At 39.0% G+C, this 19,026-nt stretch overlaps 1 protein-coding gene across 2 annotated transcripts in view; it reads right to left on the bottom strand.

Moving 5' to 3' along the window:
- adcy7 (adenylate cyclase 7) overlaps positions 1 to 19,026 on the bottom strand; it is a 67,722-nt gene that overhangs the window by 1,635 nt on the left and 47,061 nt on the right. Inside the window, exons 9-26 of one of the 2 annotated variants that reach the window (XM_006779772.3) lie at positions 18,809 to 18,967; positions 18,573 to 18,705; positions 17,841 to 18,029; positions 17,390 to 17,427; positions 14,752 to 14,811; positions 13,140 to 13,214; positions 11,565 to 11,631; positions 11,359 to 11,456; positions 11,089 to 11,173; positions 9,468 to 9,605; positions 9,265 to 9,306; positions 8,848 to 9,053; positions 7,369 to 7,471; positions 7,110 to 7,268; positions 5,317 to 5,463; positions 5,072 to 5,179; positions 4,841 to 4,955; positions 93 to 217 (exon numbers count right to left, since the gene is read on the bottom strand). In XM_006779772.3, coding sequence (XP_006779835.2) covers positions 93 to 217; positions 4,841 to 4,955; positions 5,072 to 5,179; positions 5,317 to 5,463; positions 7,110 to 7,268; positions 7,369 to 7,471; positions 8,848 to 9,053; positions 9,265 to 9,306; positions 9,468 to 9,605; positions 11,089 to 11,173; positions 11,359 to 11,456; positions 11,565 to 11,631; positions 13,140 to 13,214; positions 14,752 to 14,811; positions 17,390 to 17,427; positions 17,841 to 18,029; positions 18,573 to 18,705; positions 18,809 to 18,967 — 2,047 coding nt within the window. The remainder of the gene's footprint in view (positions 1 to 92; positions 218 to 4,840; positions 4,956 to 5,071; positions 5,180 to 5,316; positions 5,464 to 7,109; positions 7,269 to 7,368; positions 7,472 to 8,847; positions 9,054 to 9,264; positions 9,307 to 9,467; positions 9,606 to 11,088; positions 11,174 to 11,358; positions 11,457 to 11,564; positions 11,632 to 13,139; positions 13,215 to 14,751; positions 14,812 to 17,389; positions 17,428 to 17,840; positions 18,030 to 18,572; positions 18,706 to 18,808; positions 18,968 to 19,026) is intronic. The other variant, XM_006779775.3, reaches the window with a different exon arrangement.

Below are 19,026 nucleotides of genomic sequence, written 5' to 3'. Positions count from 1 at the left end.
ATAGGTAAGGAAAATAAAACGCGAGTCCAGTTCGAAATTGGATCTTTTGTAAATGTTGAGATATGCTGACCATTTGACCTTAAAGAACATACCTGGATTTTTCCCAGCTCTCCAGTGCTCTCCATTCTGCTGGCTACATTGACTGTGTTGCCCCAGATGTCATACTGAGGTTTCCTTGCTCCGATTACTCCGGCTATCACTGGGCCATGATTAATTCCTGTGGAAGAAAAACAACCCCCCGATATGTTAAAGTTTACTGCTGTATTTTATAATAAAGTCTGTAAAGTTCATGTGCAGTGTTTATAGAGGTAAAATGGAATGAAAATGTAAGACTGAATAAGAAAAATATTTCATCTACTGAAGGCTGAGGTGACAGAGGATCAGAGGTACCAGAAAAGGCGAAATATTAGGAAGAAATAAAAGAAACATTTTAATACATTAATACAGTGCTGCTAGTTTGCAACCAGTTTATAATCAAGGCCATTAGACCACAACAGAAATTTTCTGAGTGGCCCATAAATCTTTAAAAGAAAAGCTTTTGTGCAGCAGATGCTGAAGTACCTGACTAAAAGACACAGACAATACTGTAACTGCTCTTAAAGACATGGTGAGTCTAAAACAGTAGGATTTGCTTTGAAAACATGATAGAAATGTAAAAGTTCACAGTAATTATTAAGATGTTTCAGTGCAAAGACTTTACAATTGATCACGCTACTGAAATGAAACAAATCGAGAAATTCTGCGTATTTTAAACCAATATAAAACGGTACCTCTACTGTCCAACTCTGATAAATGCAAGACTGTGGGCACCGGCAGAAACACAAGCTTCAAATCAGCATACGCAGGTATTCTGAATCAGATGGATTCAAAATACAATATGAACTGTTTGAAAAACACGCCTACTGGGTTTTAATTTTATTCAAGTGTTAACAATATTTTCTCTCTATATATTATAATTTACTGATGCTTTCCTCCAAAGACTCAGCAGCAGATAAGCTGGATGCTTGGAGAAGGGAGATCCAAGAGGACATAGATGAAAATGACTGGAACCAGGCTTGCTTAAAAGCACAAAAACAAACAATAAACACACGCTTTAAACTACTGCAATATAAATGGCTCATGAGAACCTATATAACACCTGTCAAGCTTTATCATATGTCCAATGATATTCCGGACATCTGTACTAAATGTTTAGTTGAAAAAGGAACTCTTCTTCATTGTCTATGGGAGTGTCCTAAAATCCAGGACTTTTAGAAAGATGTTATCAAATATCTGTCCAAAGTGTTTAAGGTAAAAATCCCTTTAAAAGGAAAACTCTGTGTTCTTGGAATATATCCAAGGGAATTTAAGCAATCGGGAAAAAAAACTAAATTACTGGACTATGGACTACTTCAAGCCAGAAGAGCCATTGCGCTATGTTGGAAGAGTATGGATGCTCCCTCCATGGGACTCTGGAAGAAGGAAATTGCAGTCTCTCTAGGCCTGGAAAGACTAACATATATTGCCAAGGGCAAACAATGGGACTTTGTGAATATGTGGAAGCCATATATGGATATTTTAGGGAGTGGAGGTGAAGGACATTTATGAAAAAGAAGGAAAAGAAGAAGGGAAGGAAGGGAAAATCTTGTCTATCCTATCCCATTGTATTTTTGTATTACTGTGAGAACTATGCTCATTTCTACATTTGAATGTGATGTAGGCAGGTTTGATGTATGGATGGACGTGTGAATGTGAGGGTGTTCAACATTTGTTTGTATTGTACTATAAGAAATTTCAATAAAAATATATGGAGAAAAAAAAAAGTGTTAACAATATTTCTGAAATGTCTGCACTTGTTATTCTGATTTTTCTGACCATCTCCTTCCTTTCATTTTTGTTCTGCTTACCCAATCCAAGGTCAGGGGGTGGCTGGAATCTACTCCAGTTTTCTTGCCATGTATTCTTTTCGTTTTTAATGACAAAGATAATGAATGCACGTGAGGCATACACTCACATACAGAAGACTGAAGCAAAACAGTGAAGCTACAATTCTCACTAAAATTTCGTAGAAAGACTGGAAAAACGTTCTGTGGCCTGATGAGTCTTGATTCCTGCTGCAACGTTCAGATGGGTCGGAATTTGGTGTAAACAGCATAACAGCAGGGATCCGTCCTGCCTCGTATCAACAGTACAGGCTGTTGGTGGAGGCATAATGGTATGGAGTAAATTTTCTTGGCACACTTTGGGTCTCTTAGTACCAACTCATCTTTTGATCCCATCTTTTGACAAATGCTTCCAGCAGGATAGTGTACCATGTCGCAAAGCTCGAAGCATCTCAAACTGGTTTCTCGAACATGACAAGAATTTCACTGTACTCCACAACTGGCCTCTACAGTCACCAGATCTCAACAAAACAGAGCACCTTAGGAAGGTGGTGAAACAGGAGATTTATGTCAACAAATCTGTAGCAAGCGCGTGATGTTATCATGTCTATATAGACCAAACTACTCTGGAATATCCAATCCAATCCAGCACTAGCGACGTGAAACTCATAAAATGTGTGGTGAGTCGATACTGGAAGCGAGGCTCGCAGCAGGCATGAAGCCTCATTCTGGCTTGTCGTCAGTCATTTTAAACTATTGTTTTAACTGGTAGTGCAAAGTTGTTCACAACATTAGGTGACTAACGGGAAACAAATCTTCTAATCAATGAATGTACTCAGGCTCTGAGTGCATTTAAGAGAATGTATATCTTTTTAATAAACACACAAAGGAGGTTTTAAGGTGGTTGCACACAGCCACTGATGAAGAAAAATTATGCCACTCAATTAAAAATTTCACTGTTTGTACTATGTGCATTTTTAACTCGAAAAATGTAAATGTTTTGATTGTTTTTATCATAGATGTCAGGACTGTAGACACAAAAAGCGGAGGATGATGTTTGTCAGACTCTCTAAAAGGTTCTGGCTCTATATTTGGGTAAAACATTCGCTTCCTGCTATTTGATGGACTAAAGTGGCTCATAGTAACTGATCCGTATTGGTAAAAAGAACCACATAGAATGAAAAAATAAAAGGAAAAGATGTATCTGAAATGATGGGCTCTGTTTCACACAGCTGAATATGAGAGTTACTGATAGTACTGGACCCAGTACATCCTGAGGTGAATCTGTAACATTCTGCATGTTTGCCTACACATCTTGGGGCGACCGTGGCTCAGGGGGTTGGGAAGCGTATCTGTAACCGGAAGGTCGCCGGTTCAATCCCCGGGCTCTCTGTCCTGGTCGTTGTGTCCTTGGGCAAGACACTTCACCTTGCCTACTGGTGTTGAGGGGCCGATGGCGCGATATGGCAGCCTCGCTTCTGTCAGTCTGCCCCAGGGCAGCTGTGGCTACAACCGTAGCTGCCTCCACCAGTGTGTGAATGCGAGAGTGAATGAATAGTGGCATTGTAAAGCGCTTTGGGTGCCTTGAAAAGCACTATATAAATCCATTATTATTATTATCATCTTACCTCTCCTGTTTAACTGCACAAGAAGATCCTTGTACAGCCTAAGGCTTCTGCTTGAAATTGGCTGCACACAAAAACTGAACTTTCCTTTACAGCACGATCACTTTGAAATTAGACTTAAAGGAACATTTTGTTGTAACAGTTTTCAGTTTTGTGACCTTCTGAAGCTGTGCTGTTACTTGATGGTGTTTGAAAGCGATGTTTTTAAACCAGAACGTCGGTGAGGTAGTAGCTTCAGGATCCATCATAATCAACGAGTTATTGCCGATAAGAAAACAAATGTGACGTTAAGGTTTGAGTACAGTTTGGATGAAAACCCATTAGGTTATCACAAGTCTCACTAAATTCCAGTTTCCTTGGCATTGCATTAGCTCGTTGTCTCTTTAACGTGCTTAATGTGCTGCAAAACAAAAATTGCTTTGTGGCAACAATCTTTTGACCCTCTTTTAAAGACAGTTTATTCCGTCTCCAATCACTCTTAAAACTTTCTGTAGTCAGCACCAACACTCATTTTGTTGCACTGTGTGCGAGCCAGCTTCTTAGTTTTATATGCGGACAGCATGCATGCCACTGTGTAGATCACAGCTACAACTAGCTAGGCTAACGTTTGCTAAGAACCCAGATTCAAAGTTACAAAAGGGCCAGATTTCACCTGTGGGCCTCGATTTTGAGACATTACAAAAACGACATTTACAAACCAGGCAAAACTCTTAAAAATCTTAATCCAGAAAAAAGCCCCAGTGTTTTCAAAGGTAAAACTCAGAGCAGGGTATGCAATTGAAATGCTTATATTTACATGTACATGTTTTACCCTGCATGATGTACTCTTCTAGTCCTACATGTATGCAAGGGGAAGTTAACTGGCATAAGATCAGAGTCCTTTTTATTATGTGCAGAGCCTATTCAGCTCTACACAATAGAAGCATTATTGCTTCATTAAGTCCCAGATTGTCACTAAGAAAAGAGGGTCTGCAGGAGAACTTACTATGGCCAATGACATTTCTCATATAATGTTCTTCTGTGAGATCTACTGTTTTTTTTATTTATTTTAGGGTAACTAGGAAAAATACTCCACCACATTACAGTGGAGTAATTTATGCATGGCTCAACCTGATATAAAGTGGGAACTGCTTTAACACGAAGAAAATGCCTCAACTCCAGAAATTCTGTGACTATTTTTATAGGCATGAGCTTTTAACAACCTGTGTCAGTGAATGCTAGTACTCTCACTGCAAGAACAGTACATGAATGCCAATCATGTACTGAGTAACCAAGGAAACCTGTGCCAGCCTTAACAGAGATGGAGGCTGCACAGTGCAGTATTTACTGAATTAAAGGTTTATGCACACTCACCCACACGAAGCCTGAAGCTATTGAAGGAATGTCTGTTGATGCCATCTAGCTTGCCTATCAGAGCGATGGCAAATTCTACCATGATCCCTATCTGGGCGTGCTGCCGTTCTCTGTCCTAAAACAACAAAAAGTGATGTCAGTCCACAGCCTAATTATGAGGTTTGGTCATGGCTTGCTTTCAAACAGTTAAAGTTAAAACCCGACCCTGTTCTGAAGTAGTAACTACCTCACCCGATTATTCTCCTGACCAGGTGACCCACTAAGCCCCGCAGCAGCCATGTAACTGCTGCCGATTGTCTTGATCTTCTCCACACCGCTGAACTTTGGTTTGGACAACAGCTGTTGAGTTAGAGGCAAACAAACAAACAAAATGAGGGGTGCGCGCATTTATCATCCCAACCATGCCAGAGTCTTCATGATTAGCCCCTGACATTTGTATCTCAGACAAATATTCGGTAAGACTTTGACTTCCTGACCTCATCAAAGTCAGCGATGATCTCATTGAGAAGTCTCAAGCATTCCAGACCTTCTTTGTTGATATCGCACTCAGTGTAAAATTCTTTGAAATCCGGCACCGAAGCGAACATCACGCACACACAGTCATAGGACTTGTAGTAGAGGTCCTGTTGGGAAAAGCACAAAACCAACAGATAAAGCTTGTACAGGCAACATGTTACTTTTATGTTGTATGGAGCCACGTTATCTGGAAGTTATGATTATTTGTAGAGTTATAGTATAAAGTTCTGCTTATATAGTTTGTAGTTTTTCTTTTTGAACAATTACTGCCATGCTGTACTCAAGAAGCTTGCTTGCGTTACTTGCCACTCCTGATTTTCTGTGATAGCTGCAGAGTCATATCGCTGATAGTGGGGCTGGGTATCCGTGTACCTGCTCTCATTTACTGTTTTAGCTGTTTGGTGGTTGTTGAAATTTTGTGAGGTTTCACCTGAGATTCTGGCATTTCGGGCAAAATAAATTTAAATTTATATTAAAAACTCGATTCAGGATTTTAATGAATCGATTTTAATCGATAAATCGATTACCAAACCCACCCCTAGCTGATAGTAGCATGCCAGCCTGTTATCTAAATTCTTCACTTCTTCACAATTATGGCTCCAAAAAGGGTTCTGTTGTGTGGTTATGTCAAACTCAAGCAGTAAATGATTGAAATGTATAAAGCACCTCTCTATACCCACACTCCTCTGGCACATTGAGGCTTAAGGAGCTGGCCGTTTCCCCCCGCCATGTTTTTACATTTTCACATTGTTTCATCAGGGACAATATGAAGATTATTGGGATTGTTACATTTAGATACTTAAACCTTCCTGTTACTTCTACTAACTGTGATAACACTGAAAGGGCAATTCATGCTCAGTGAATCAATGAAGCAGCAAGACACTGAAAGGCATCTCCGCTTGTAGCCACTCCTGATGAACTTTGTACTTTAACCCCCTAAGACCCGAGCTCTTTCATGGCATGCATGTTTAATTTTTCTTTGCTGTTTGGGCGGATTGGGACCTAAAGAATGTAAAAACAAAGAATTACCAGATTTTTATTTTACCTAATTTTTGTTTTTGAGAGAAATGAGATCCACATATGAGGACATTTGTTTCAAATTTTGATAGAACAGTGGATAATCGCAAGTGGATATCAGGCCTTTGTAGAGAAAAATTAAGTATTTTGGTTTAGATGTCCCAAAATGTGATGTCCACACATGTGGACGCCAGGTTCTAGGACAGGGGTGGGCAATCTCAGTCCACAAGGGCCGGTGTCCCTGCAAGTTTTAGATCTCACCTTGGGTCAACACACCTGAATCACATGATTAGTTCGTTACCAGGCCTCTGGAGAACTTCAGGACATGTCGAGGAGCTAATTTAGCCATTTAAATCAGCTGTGTTGGTTCGAGGACACATCTAAAACCTGCAGGGACACCGGAGATTGCCCACCCCTGTTCTAGGAGGTTAAAATATGTCCAGCACAACTTTCTGTGTCCTGTTCTCAGTGTCAGTGAAAACCTGATGAGTAAGCAGCTGGCACCCTGATTGTGTACAGTATTACGTTTCAAAGGTCCCTCTCTTTGGGTCTTTTAACACCCAAAATCCACATGCTGGAAATAAAAATCATTTATTTATTTCTTTAAGATGACCTCAGATAACTGGTCACATTATTGCCGCCTGGTTCATGTTCACTCTCAGTATATAATGATGGGGGGTTATCTCACGGGAGCGTTTAGGATCCAGGGGACTAGAATCAACTTTGGAAATCTCACCTCGTTCTTCTTATTCTCCCCAACAAACAGCGCTGCCACGTGGGCCGGCAGCACATTTTCCAGCAGCAGGCGGTTCAAGTTCTCTCTCGTCTCGATCTCATCCTGCTCTGTGTGGTTCTTGTTCTTTAGCAGGAAGTCCTGGCGGAAGCAGTACTCGTTCTGTAATCCACAGGAATGGCAAGTTTAGAGGAAAATCAGCACGAGAGATCATTTTTTTGTTTTTTAAAATAATTCAGCAAACAAAAAAACTGTAATTTACCTGCAGCGAGATGATGAACATGGTGACCAGGAAAAGTGTGATGTATATGCAACTCATATACTGGGGATGTTTTACCAGCCCTAAACATTTCAGGATTTCTACACTGAAAGACAAGCAAGAACATGACCAATCACAGACTCCACTTTTACTTGGAAAATAATAACTTGAAGTGGTTATGACTTTGACCACTAGTGATTAAAAGTATAAGGCGGCATAACAGTAAATTAAATTCTCTGCTATAATTCTCTGATTAAGAATCCAATTCATTCATGTATTCAGAAAGAAATATGCAGATATTGGTGCCTTAGATCATTTTTATTGATTTGTCTGATTAAGATTATGGTATGATGTGTGATAGACCACCCCAGAAGTAGCAATCTAACCTCTGATAAGATAAAAAAAAAACAACACAACATAAAACACTAAAGCTTCAAAATGAGTCCAAACTCCTTGGTAAGGTCACTATGGTTACATCCATCTTTTAAAGACTACAATCAGAACAGTTTCCACTGAGCCACCTTCTCATCACCTGACATTTGCCGTGCCTTTTCTTTTGTCATACTCACTAAGCCTGTTTTATTGAGTTTTATTTTGCATTATGAAATTACAGTTAATTTACTTTAGAGAGGATTGTTATAATACTTTAGACTCTTTTGTCATATTCTTTCTCACTGAACTACTCGATTTAAGCCATTTGCTCGTTGATAATGTTTTGGCTGCTCTGAGGCAGGTCTTGACTATTGGGCTGAAGTAGATCTGATGTTATATGATAAATATTACCGCACTGCAGCCATACGCTGATTCAGATAAAGAAAACATGATGCTAGCAGATGCAATCTAAAATGCAACCTTTGCATGTTTGCATTAAGGCTGTCGCCATATCCAGAATAATATCACAATCTAAACAAAAAGATTATTCCACCAATCAAAATCCTGCTTTTTTTACTTTCAACTTTATTAATTCACTAGTCTCCCTACTGAGGCAAATAGTGGGGGAAACTACTTGGCTAAATAGTGCGAACAAATGTCCCTGATGCAGCACACAGTTTGTACACAAAACAGTATTATAAAGCTAAAATTGAACGCCAAACTGCAGCAACTCAGTCAAACCAGAAACAAACAAACAAACAAACAAACAAACAAACTCCTGTGAGACAGCCACAGAGATCAGTAGCTGGAGAGCTGGAGCTCAGAAAGCTGAGAGTAAATAAAGTAAGAATTAAGTCCTCCAAAGTTCATGGTCTCAAGTGCTTCACTCAGCCAATAAACAACAGCCTAATTCTACCTGTGTGAGTTGTGGCATAAAGTGAATCTGACAGAGATCGTTAAAGCAACACAAAAGTGATTGCTGTCGGTGTGGTAACGTCACTGGTCACAAGCCACAGGTACGTAGATACATTTGCAGGTCATCAGCGTGAAAACAGGAAATAATACATTTCCCAAAAAGCTGTGGGATTCACCCTTTTCCTTCAGTCTCACCTGCAGTTCAAATTTGTGTAGATTCCAAGGTCCTTCTTGGTGCTGAGGTTTTGGCTGTATCTATCAAAGAATGTATCCGTGATGCTGATAATGATGACGTAATATGCCGTGGAGGCCACAGTCAGAAAGAGCACTTTAAGCTCAAAGCTCATCCGAAGGAAAACTCCACAGGCAATGAGTGATAGGATGCAGCAGTAGACAGAGTACTGAGGGACAGAAAAGGGGATACAATAGAATTAGACTTGTAGCAAATCTAAATAATGTCCTAAATCAAATTTATAAGCAGCATGCAAACAAGTAAAACACTACACTCTTTTTTACTGTTAGGAGAACTACAATTAATACACACTACTTTACACTAAAATGTAATACTGTTATTTATACACCATCGTGTCTGGGATTAAATCTATCACTCACGGGAAGGCAGGAGTAGTCGTCTTTATCTGTCTGGTCAAAGCACTGCAGGGGAGTGGAAAAACAAATAAATAAACAACTGACAAGCAACGACCGGACAACATGCTTTAAAGCTTGGCGTGACATTTATGAAGTGCAGCACAGCTAGAAATACCAGAGTACTAAATGGATCTGTCTTAGACTTCAACATGTGAGCAGAGTCTCACCAGGTTAAACACAGCCATGATAATGATGACCGCTGTGGTGATGGTTGCCAGAGGGAGGCGCACAAACGGCCGTTTAACCACTGCCTCTGACACAGCTGGCAGCCACCGGCAACCTGACAGCTTCTCTGGAAACAGGCGCTGCAGTGAAGTGAGGGGGAAAAAAGACAAAATGCAATCAAACAGGTACGAGCAACATGTGACTTTTTTTACAGTCAGCTATCTGCAGACAGCATGCATGAGTGAATCACAGCTAGCTCTTTCAAGGAAAGGAATCTGTCTGAGGAGAAAACCAAAAAAAGACTGCATGTCCAGAACAGAATGTCAGATGTCATCTGCAGAGTCAGTAGGGCGTCTATAGTAAGCTGTAGCCCAGTGAATGCAGGAGATAGTTTTCATGCCACGTTTCCATTCTCAGATCATCTAATTCTGGCACAGTGTGCACAAAAAGTCCTTTTCACTCATGCTTTTATTGCTTGTGCCAATAGGGTGGGTGGGAGCTGGTGGCAGGGTAACTAAAGGGTACTAAAATCAATTCTTGTGTTTCTGTAATGGTTGATCCACCAGTATGTGCAAAGTCTTTAATCAAAATAATATTTTTAATGCCAATATATAATTACAGCGATTCATGATTTTTCAAATTTATAAAATAAAAAAAGACAGGAAAAAAAAGGGAAAACACATTATTGTTTGGTTCAGATGCCAATTTTGAAATTGTTACTTCAATGAATGTTACGCTTGATTAATTTCTGACTTCCAAGAGAAGTCCAGTGTGCCGAATGTCGGTATAAAAACATGAATTCAGTTTGTCATTTGCCTAATACATTGTTTCATTTTCATTTTTTTAAACATATTTTTAAAATCTTTGTGTTTTCCTGTTTGTTTGTTTTTCTAATTAATTAATTAACCACTGCATTTGCACTGGACTTGAATTTAGGAGTCATCCACGCAGGAATTTTGTATTATATCTTGACAAGTTAAGAAACATGGAAAATTGTGTGACATTTTTGTCCCATCCCCTTGGTATTTTCTTAAAAACGCTGCGAATATAAAACATTAAAAATATAAATTTTGGGTTTCAATTTAATCTCATAAACACAGTTTCTCTGAAGCACAATTACTCTTTCAATGTATGTTCAGGCATTTGCATCTTTTTTTATTATTTTAAATAAAAAAAGGAATACAGACAATCAAACAGTGCCTCAACTCTGATTATATTTATGTACTTACTGGACAATTAAACATTTTTTTTTTTTACAAAGTAATAACAATAATAATTATCCTTATCATCATCATCATCATGTGTTGAAAAAAAGTCTATAAAGAATTTAACATTAAACTTCTACTTCCCATGCACAAGGAAATTAAATTGAATGTCTTCAGCAAACCACCTGTGTGTTAAGAATATACAATATTAAAATGTGTTTCTAGATAAACGAGAAACTGTTTATCACTGATGCTCGACCAGCATCCAGCTTGGCTTTAGATGTTACTGTAAAGATGCATGAAAGAGTTGTTGTGTCATTAAGGCTTTTTCTCCTGGTTTCTACAAACGGGGCCTGAAAAGAATCTTGTACTAAATCACTCAAATAACCAGATACTGAATGTGAATCAATGGACAAACCTGTAAGTGACCTGCGTAACAGATCGCCAGGACCAGGAGCAGCACACAAAACAGCACTCCAAATAACACCGCCAGTCTCTGTCGCCTTAGGAAGACACGAATGAAAAAACAAAATAACATCAATCTCCAGCTCATCTTCTAAATATAAAAACGTCTTCGTCGTGCGCTTTAAAACCTTTTTCAAATGCTCAAAAAACTGTTCCTCCTTCGAGTTTGTGCTCATGAGAAGAACAGATATTCAAATATCCGAAAAACTTAAAACATACTCACTCCCTTGCAACAAACATCTGAATGATGAAGATACAGAGGAAGATGAAGGTGGCACAGCTGGCGTAGTGTTTGAACATCGGCAAATCCAGGGCTCGATACTAAGAAAGGCGGAAGACACTTATTATGTTTCTTTTTCAGTATTAAAATGACTAAATGTAAAAGTATGACGAAGCAGTCATTTATATTGAACATTAAATCTCACCAACCTGTTTTGCCAGATCTTTCTTCAGAAACCACAGAGCTAAGCCGCTCTCTTCAAACTTGTACCACTGCCTGCAACACATGAAGGGAGGTAAGTGGGCATGGAAGAAGAAAAGCAGAGAATGAAGGTGGAATGTAAGTTATTAACCGTCTCCTTCTATGAGATTTACATTTCAGGTGCTCTGTATTGTGACTGTTTTTAAGGTGAGCACTGGGCACATGCTGCACTGCTCTGTGTTGGATCACATCTGATGCAACAAGTTGATGCAACGGCAAAGAAAAAACACTGAGGTCACCATTTCTGTTCATTATAAACAAATAATTTTACTGAACACCACAGATCATTACGGAGGCTCTTAACTTAATCTGCATGCTTTAACCTCTAAGATTAACAAAGACATTGCAAACAGCTTTAAGTGGAGGTCAGTGCAATGGCTTAAGTATTAAGTGCTCACTTATCATTAAGGCTCTAATTCAAAGGAGGGCAGAACAATTCTTATACGATTTTCTTTATTTCTTTAATTTCTTTGTGTGCTGAACAGAGAAGGCAAATTAAATTTGCTCTTAAATCTACTTAGATAACCTTTTGTATACTCATGGTTGTGCATATACAAAAACATCTCTGATAACAAAAAAAAAATACACAGAATTATAAATTAACAGTAGAAAACACACACACACAAAAAACTGTATCACCTTTTTCGTTTTGCTATTATTATTATTATTTTTAAATTGATGCATCATTTCCATTCAGTTTCATGAAATGAAATCATTGCGCAACAGCTGGAACGATATGCGTGTTTTAGCTGCAGCCTCCGATTTCAGAGAAGCTTTATTTTTAATCTGTAATATCTGAAGCTGTAAAGCAGCAACTTCACTAATTATCTAAAACATCTGCACAGTCAGTCAAGGTCTAAAAGTTCACAGTCACAGTCATTTCAAATAACAGTTAAATCCTTGTCTGTAATCTATTGCTCCATCAGATCCACACATGCACTTTTAATGTACCAGAGTATAAATTGAGTACAAAATGTTTCTCTTACTGTCACCATGAGCTTTTTGTTTTGTGCAGATATTTTTGTCACAGACCAGTTTAGCAAAACTGTGTTATCTTTACCACAAAAGCACAAACCATCATCTGTGCTCACTTCTGATCAGCACCTGACCTGAGAGGATGCAGGTAAACCAACACAGGGCCACAGCTGCTGCTGGTTTCAAGTAAAAGCTTGTGACACAGGCTGGTGTCAGATCGCTGAATTTTAAATTGGGTTAATGGATTTTAATATTTTGTTGGTTGTATCAACAACCAAGCAATAGTAGCTGAATACAAATAAACTGCAACATCTTGGCATATAGAAACGGTCACACAGCCAATCCAGAATTTCAGGGAAACAACAGAGTAAACAATTAGTCAGGTTTATCAACAAGGATCAAGATGTAACCTCGATCAGAAACAATTCAGCAGAGGATTTCCTCCACTGTGCAATTCCTTTAAACCTGTTAAATACAACACATTGCAATATTTTATCAAATATGCTACAAATATTGCATAAATTGTGATTCGACCGAAATCGACCTACTTGTTGCTGAGCTCGTCTATGGCAATGGTCATCTCATTGTGCAGCTCCTCATCAAACCGAGTCTTCTGGGATTTCCTGGACCAGAAAACAGAGACAATAAGGAAGTGGCATGCAGACAAACACAGAGACAAGTAGAGTGACTGGAACAGATGCTGGAAAACCAGATCAAGCATGTGGGTCACTCTGGTCCAGTGTAGCTGTGGTTGGAGGCCACTTGGTTAATGCCATTCTGAGCATTAGTGAGAAAAGGGAAACGTAGGTTGTGCCTGCAAGAGTGTTACTGTATGAAAAGGGAGTGTGCCGGTAATGCTGCAGAGATCTGTGTGTTAGATGATCTCAGTGGGATTTGGTTGGTGTGTTTCTGTCGTGCTCCTGCTCGGAAACCCCCCTGCTACATCAGGAAGGAAACATTCACACAGATGCAGAAACCCTAATTACCACACAAGCCCCAGTAGGTGATCAGCGTTAATAGGATCATGTCAGTCCACTAACAAAGGTTAGGGGCTTTCGAGATCGCATGTTGCCCTGTTACAAAGAGGCAGCAGTTAGAAAAGGTCAGAAAATACGTATTGCACCACTGCACGGGTTAGTGTTAGAACAGCAAGGTTCTCTGCTAAGACAGTAGTTCTCAACCTGGAGGTCTAGTTTTTAACATTTCATTGCTTTTAATTATTACATTCAAACTTAAGAGTAATTATCTTTTTAAAATTATTATAAAAATGCATATAAAATATTTGAAGGGGACCTATTCTGCTCACTTCCGGGTCCAAATTTTTACTCTTACAGTGCATGAGTTCAAAACATTTTTTAATTATCTTATATTGGGACTTGATGCCACCCCTCAGGTTATTCTCTGTTTGGTACACACCGTTTTACATTCCTACCATCTCCAGCCATCTTTCTTTTGATTGGTGGCCCCTCATAAACAGAAGCTTGAATGGCAGGTGGGTGAAGCTTCTATGCTTGTACTCACAACTGTCAAGTATTCTAACTGAATTATACACTCAAGATTTTGAAAAACTTGCACACTTAATTATGAAACTGAGTAACAAATCAACGCTGCTAGCTTCTCTCCCAAGTGGCACAGAATGTATGATATCAGATATGTCACATATGTCATTTCCAGTACAACAAGAAAGACACAGAGAGAGCACAAATGGTTACGATTTAGCCTACTGTTACTACTGAACATAAGTGGGTGAGCTGAGCAAAAGAAAAAAAAAAAAAACTAATATAATTGTTAAATAATTCTTATTTTGTTCCTCGTGTTTGAAGTTTAGTCATACTGAATTTTAAAAGGCTGTTTCTATATGTGTAAATAACATACATGAGTAAAAAGTGACAGCTTTAATAAAAAAAAAATATAAAAACACATAATAGGTCCCCTTTAAAACTTTTCTTTCGTTATCTGCATAAAGCCAACTGATTGCAGGGGACTGGGAAAACAAAACAAAACATGGCAAGTGCATCATTTAAAGTAAAACTCAGCTCGCCGTAGTCTGCATTTACGCAAGCGCACGTGAGGCATTTGTTGGGGAGAATAAGCTGGAAGGCTGAGAACTACTGCACTGAAAGGACTGAGGACCTTGCGGGCCGTGAAGGCTCCACTCACTTAGGGTTGCCGAGCGGCGGGGCGGGTAAGGAGAATGCCTCTTCTAGAGACTCATCAAAGCTGTCGGGGTCCAACAGTAAAACACAAATATACATCGATCACAACAGAGCAGCGCAGAGCCAAAGAAAACCACAGGATTTATAATCATTTTGAGATAAAAAATTGAGCGTAGTGCAATAACAACTGTCAGTTTTAATCAGAGATCAGTATAATCTACCATGTTGTGTCATTAAAACCGTGTAGATCATTTCACTGTGACAGCCTCAGCCTTATTGGACTGTGAATACATGAATGAAATTGACAGTTTCCGCGATACAACAAACCTACACACTCTCAGGAAGGAATGCTTGTGCACTTGGATCACACTTATCTCTTCTAATCACATTACTTCAGCCCACACTGTTTTGTGTAGGCGGGTCCTGCCCACTGATCAGTAGCTTTGCTGTTTTCATTCTGCCTTCACCAGATGGGGAGAGAGAATTAACCATTAAAAGCTATGACCACAATCAATTTGGTTATGCATTATTTAAAGCTAGTGGAAGGGCTACTCATATTGCTCAGAACTCCTACCCCTCTGCAGGAATAACTGCCACTGCAGCACAGCTTTAAAAAAAATCTCTATTTGTTAGTCAAATCGAATCCTCGATCACTGCTTTTGCTTCCATGAAACAGAATCATTGTGATTCTAAGAAATATTAAATCTGTACCAATCAACAAACACTAATTGTGTAGTTACGCTTGCAAGAGCTGTGACCTAATCAGAGTGCTATAAACGTTTATACTCGCTTTTGAAGCACACTTGACGCACTGCAGTTTTCTCCTAAATAATAAGTGTTGGTGCTGAGAAAAAAGGGGAAGCTCCCCAAAAAAACTGCTTCACCACGCTAACAGGAGATGATGGCAGTTGTAGTCAAAGCTGGCATGAACTTTGGTGTTATCAAAGCACCATAAACATTTATACTCATGCTTGACACAAATATTCAGCAATTTCTCGCTACGGATTTCCAAGATGGAAACTCTACACTTCAAGACTGATGTATTCTTGAAATTCTTATAGAGACCAACCTGCCTTCAGACTGACTGTGCATCAGAGCGACAAAGACTGGTAACAAAGAGTGCAAGACAGGGCAAAAAATAAAAACAACACCATTTGCAAGCATTAATTAGATCATTTTTGGCAAGGCATGACAACAGTGAGCATAAACTGCCCGTCAGACATCTGTGTTACATATCAAGTGACCTACTAATGCTACTACATCTGCTATTTACAACACTGTTCCAAAAAAGCCGTGATGCTTTGTAAAATATATGTAAAAAGAGAATGCAGTCATTTACAGATCTCATTTTACCCACAATAAGAAAGAAATCCCAAAGAAATCATATCATGTGTCCAAACTGAGAAGGTGTTCCATTTTAGGAAAAATATTAGCTCATTTTGAATGTGATGGCAGTAAAACGAATCAAAACCGTTTGGATGGGGCAACAAAAGGCTGAAAAAGTAACTGGTAATTAGGTTAATTGACAACAGGTCAGTAACATGATTGGGTATAAAAATAACATCTTAAACAGGAGATGTTTCTCAGAGGTAAAGATGGGCAATTTCAGAATAACCTAAAGTTGTGAAACGCTGACTGTCAAATAATTTACAGTACATAATATCATAAAAGTATGCCAAGCATTGGGAGAAATCTCTGTGCGCAAGGCACAAGGCTCAAAATCAATATTAGATGTCTTAGGACTTCAGGGCTGCTGAGCAGCTAGAATAACAAACAAGAATGGTACCATATTCTTCTTCCAAAAGCCCAGCACACACAGAAGAACATATTCAGCACGCTGCTTGTACGCTCACCGCAAATTACTCTAGGTCAGCGGTCCCCAACCTTTTTTGCGCCACGGACCGGTTTATGCCCGACAATATTTTCACGGACCGGCCTTTAAGGTGTCACGGATAAATACAACAAAATAAAACTAGTACCGGTACCGAATAAAGGAAGATTTATTCATAACACACGTGAAAAGACCCAGGAAAACAGAGTTAACGATCAAAACGATAACACTGAAAACCGATTAAAAACCCTGAAAATCATACATTTCACACCTGAGCCTCAACTCGCGCGGCCTGGTACCAAACAACTCACGGACCGGTACCGGTCCGAGGCCCGGGGGTTGGGGACCGCTGCTCTAGAGGATAACAAACTAGATGCTATTTGGTGTTTTAGATATCATCTAAAATGACTCTGAAATCTCAGATCTTTCAGAAATGCATACATTTTGGGTATTATGTTAATCTCCATAAGTATAGCTGAATATAGTCATTGATGTAACATCTGCAAGATGTTAAACTATAATATGCTTCTAAATGCTTCAATATAGTCTTATATAATACAGTATTAATAAAGACATTACAAAGACTTCAGGGTTTATGGACTGATAAGAATGTCCTGCATGGAAAATTTGCTGGCCAGAAACTCTTTTCTTTTGAGGCAGTTGTTATAATGATGCTACTGAGTAGGTTGGTTGTAAAAGCCAGCGTGTATCTGTGTGAAAAAGCTTTTAGTCCATGTCAACTTTCATGTTGTGTTTGAGTCATGTGTGAATTAATTCTGTAGCTACTGGAGCAGCTCAAGATTCGTCTTACCTCTCAGGGTTCTTGGAGCTCGGTCGCAAAGGAATGTCCTGAAAAAGATGAGGATAATACTGTAGTTATATAGCATTTTGGTTTGGAAATGTTCTCACAAGACAATGATTCCTTAGTTTTGCTGAAAGACATGTAAAATAAATTTTTAAATCTCTTGATTTGTTAAAGCTTTTTTTTAAAAATTCAATGCTTTGAAAGTAAAAATAAGCTTTTCTGATGTTTGATTTCCTTTACTTATCACATTCAGAAATAACATTAAAATCCCCTTCTGCTAAATCGCGTAATACACACTCATTGCCTTTGCCGCATGCTGACCAAGCATGTATGTGTGCATGGTCAACGTCACAATAATCCCATTCTAAGCCACAAAGAAAACAACAACTTTATACTCTTTCACTGTCATCTTGATAATAATGTAAATAAACCACGGTGTACAATCCAGCGACCTTACCTTGAAACGTGGTTTGCCATTGACAATCGTGTCTGGTGTGAAGCCCTCTCGGTTCTGCAGGTGGGCGAAAGGTTTGACAGCCCCCCAGGATTCAAGGTAGCGGGTCATACGCACAGATGCTCGCATCTTCAGACCATCATTCACCCGAGGTTTGGGGGCCCTTTGGTTGTTCAGGGAGGAGTCCTTAGACTTAAGATGTAGATGAACATGCAAAGATTTGATAGTGAATATCATGTACTAATAGCTCAAAGAATCCATCCCATCAGCTCAAAAAGAGATAAAAATTGCAACAGAAAATACATTTATGCAGTATTCTTTATAGTGACAAATCTGACCTAAGATGAGACACCAAGGAGAAAAAAGGAAAAACGTTTGCTGAGGTCGTGAGAAACAAACACCCAAAAGTATAGTGGGTATTAGTATTTTTTTAGGGTACCGTGGCTAGCATTTGGTGAGTATAATATAGCTTAAAAAATTACTTTTGGGTTAAAATATCAACACCTATTGTTCTTTGACATATGGCAAGCAACATCCAATTTTAAAAAACCCCACAGTGTGTAAAATACAAAGTGAAATATATAAAAATGATTTACAAGATTAATATGATTGTTTTATTAGTAAAATTCAAAATCCTAACAGCAGTTATCTGTATGAGTAGACATTTGAAATGCTAAAGATTTCTCTCCGTCCTTCACAAACGGTGTTTTTTAGGAATATGGACTTAGAGCTTACCCGTGGATCAATGACTAGGTAGGTCTGGACGTTGAGCTCTTTTAAGTAGGTGTCCCTGAGGTGACCGTTTCCTTCTTCCACTTCATACGCCTTGTTTAGGTGCTTCAGAGTCGCCTCTGTTATGTGGACACGTCTGGCCAAATGTAAAAAATAAATAAATGAATCTGGTAACTTCAACTTTAAGAGTCGATATTAAATACGAAACAAGAAAAGGTAAAAAGGGTAGTGCTCCTTACCCTGGAAGGCCTCCTGACTCCATATGATTGGCTAGAGTGACATCATGTGACCATACATCAAACTGCCACTTACGAAGTCCAATCACACCACAGAGCACGTTGCCCGAGTGAACCCCAACTCTCATGTTGATATCCACTCCTGTGGCCTCTCGTACCTGCCTGAAGGAGTTTTGCAGAAATACAAAAACTTGTTTTCATTCTTTAATATTATTTCTATA

Source organism: Neolamprologus brichardi, chromosome 1 (assembly GCF_056152115.1).
Source record: "Neolamprologus brichardi isolate AB-2024 chromosome 1, ASM5615211v1, whole genome shotgun sequence".
NCBI classification, from domain to species: Eukaryota; Metazoa; Chordata; class Actinopteri; order Cichliformes; family Cichlidae; genus Neolamprologus; species Neolamprologus brichardi.
The sequence above is the reverse complement of the archived record's forward strand: the minus strand, read 5'-3'. Positions and strand labels throughout refer to the sequence as shown.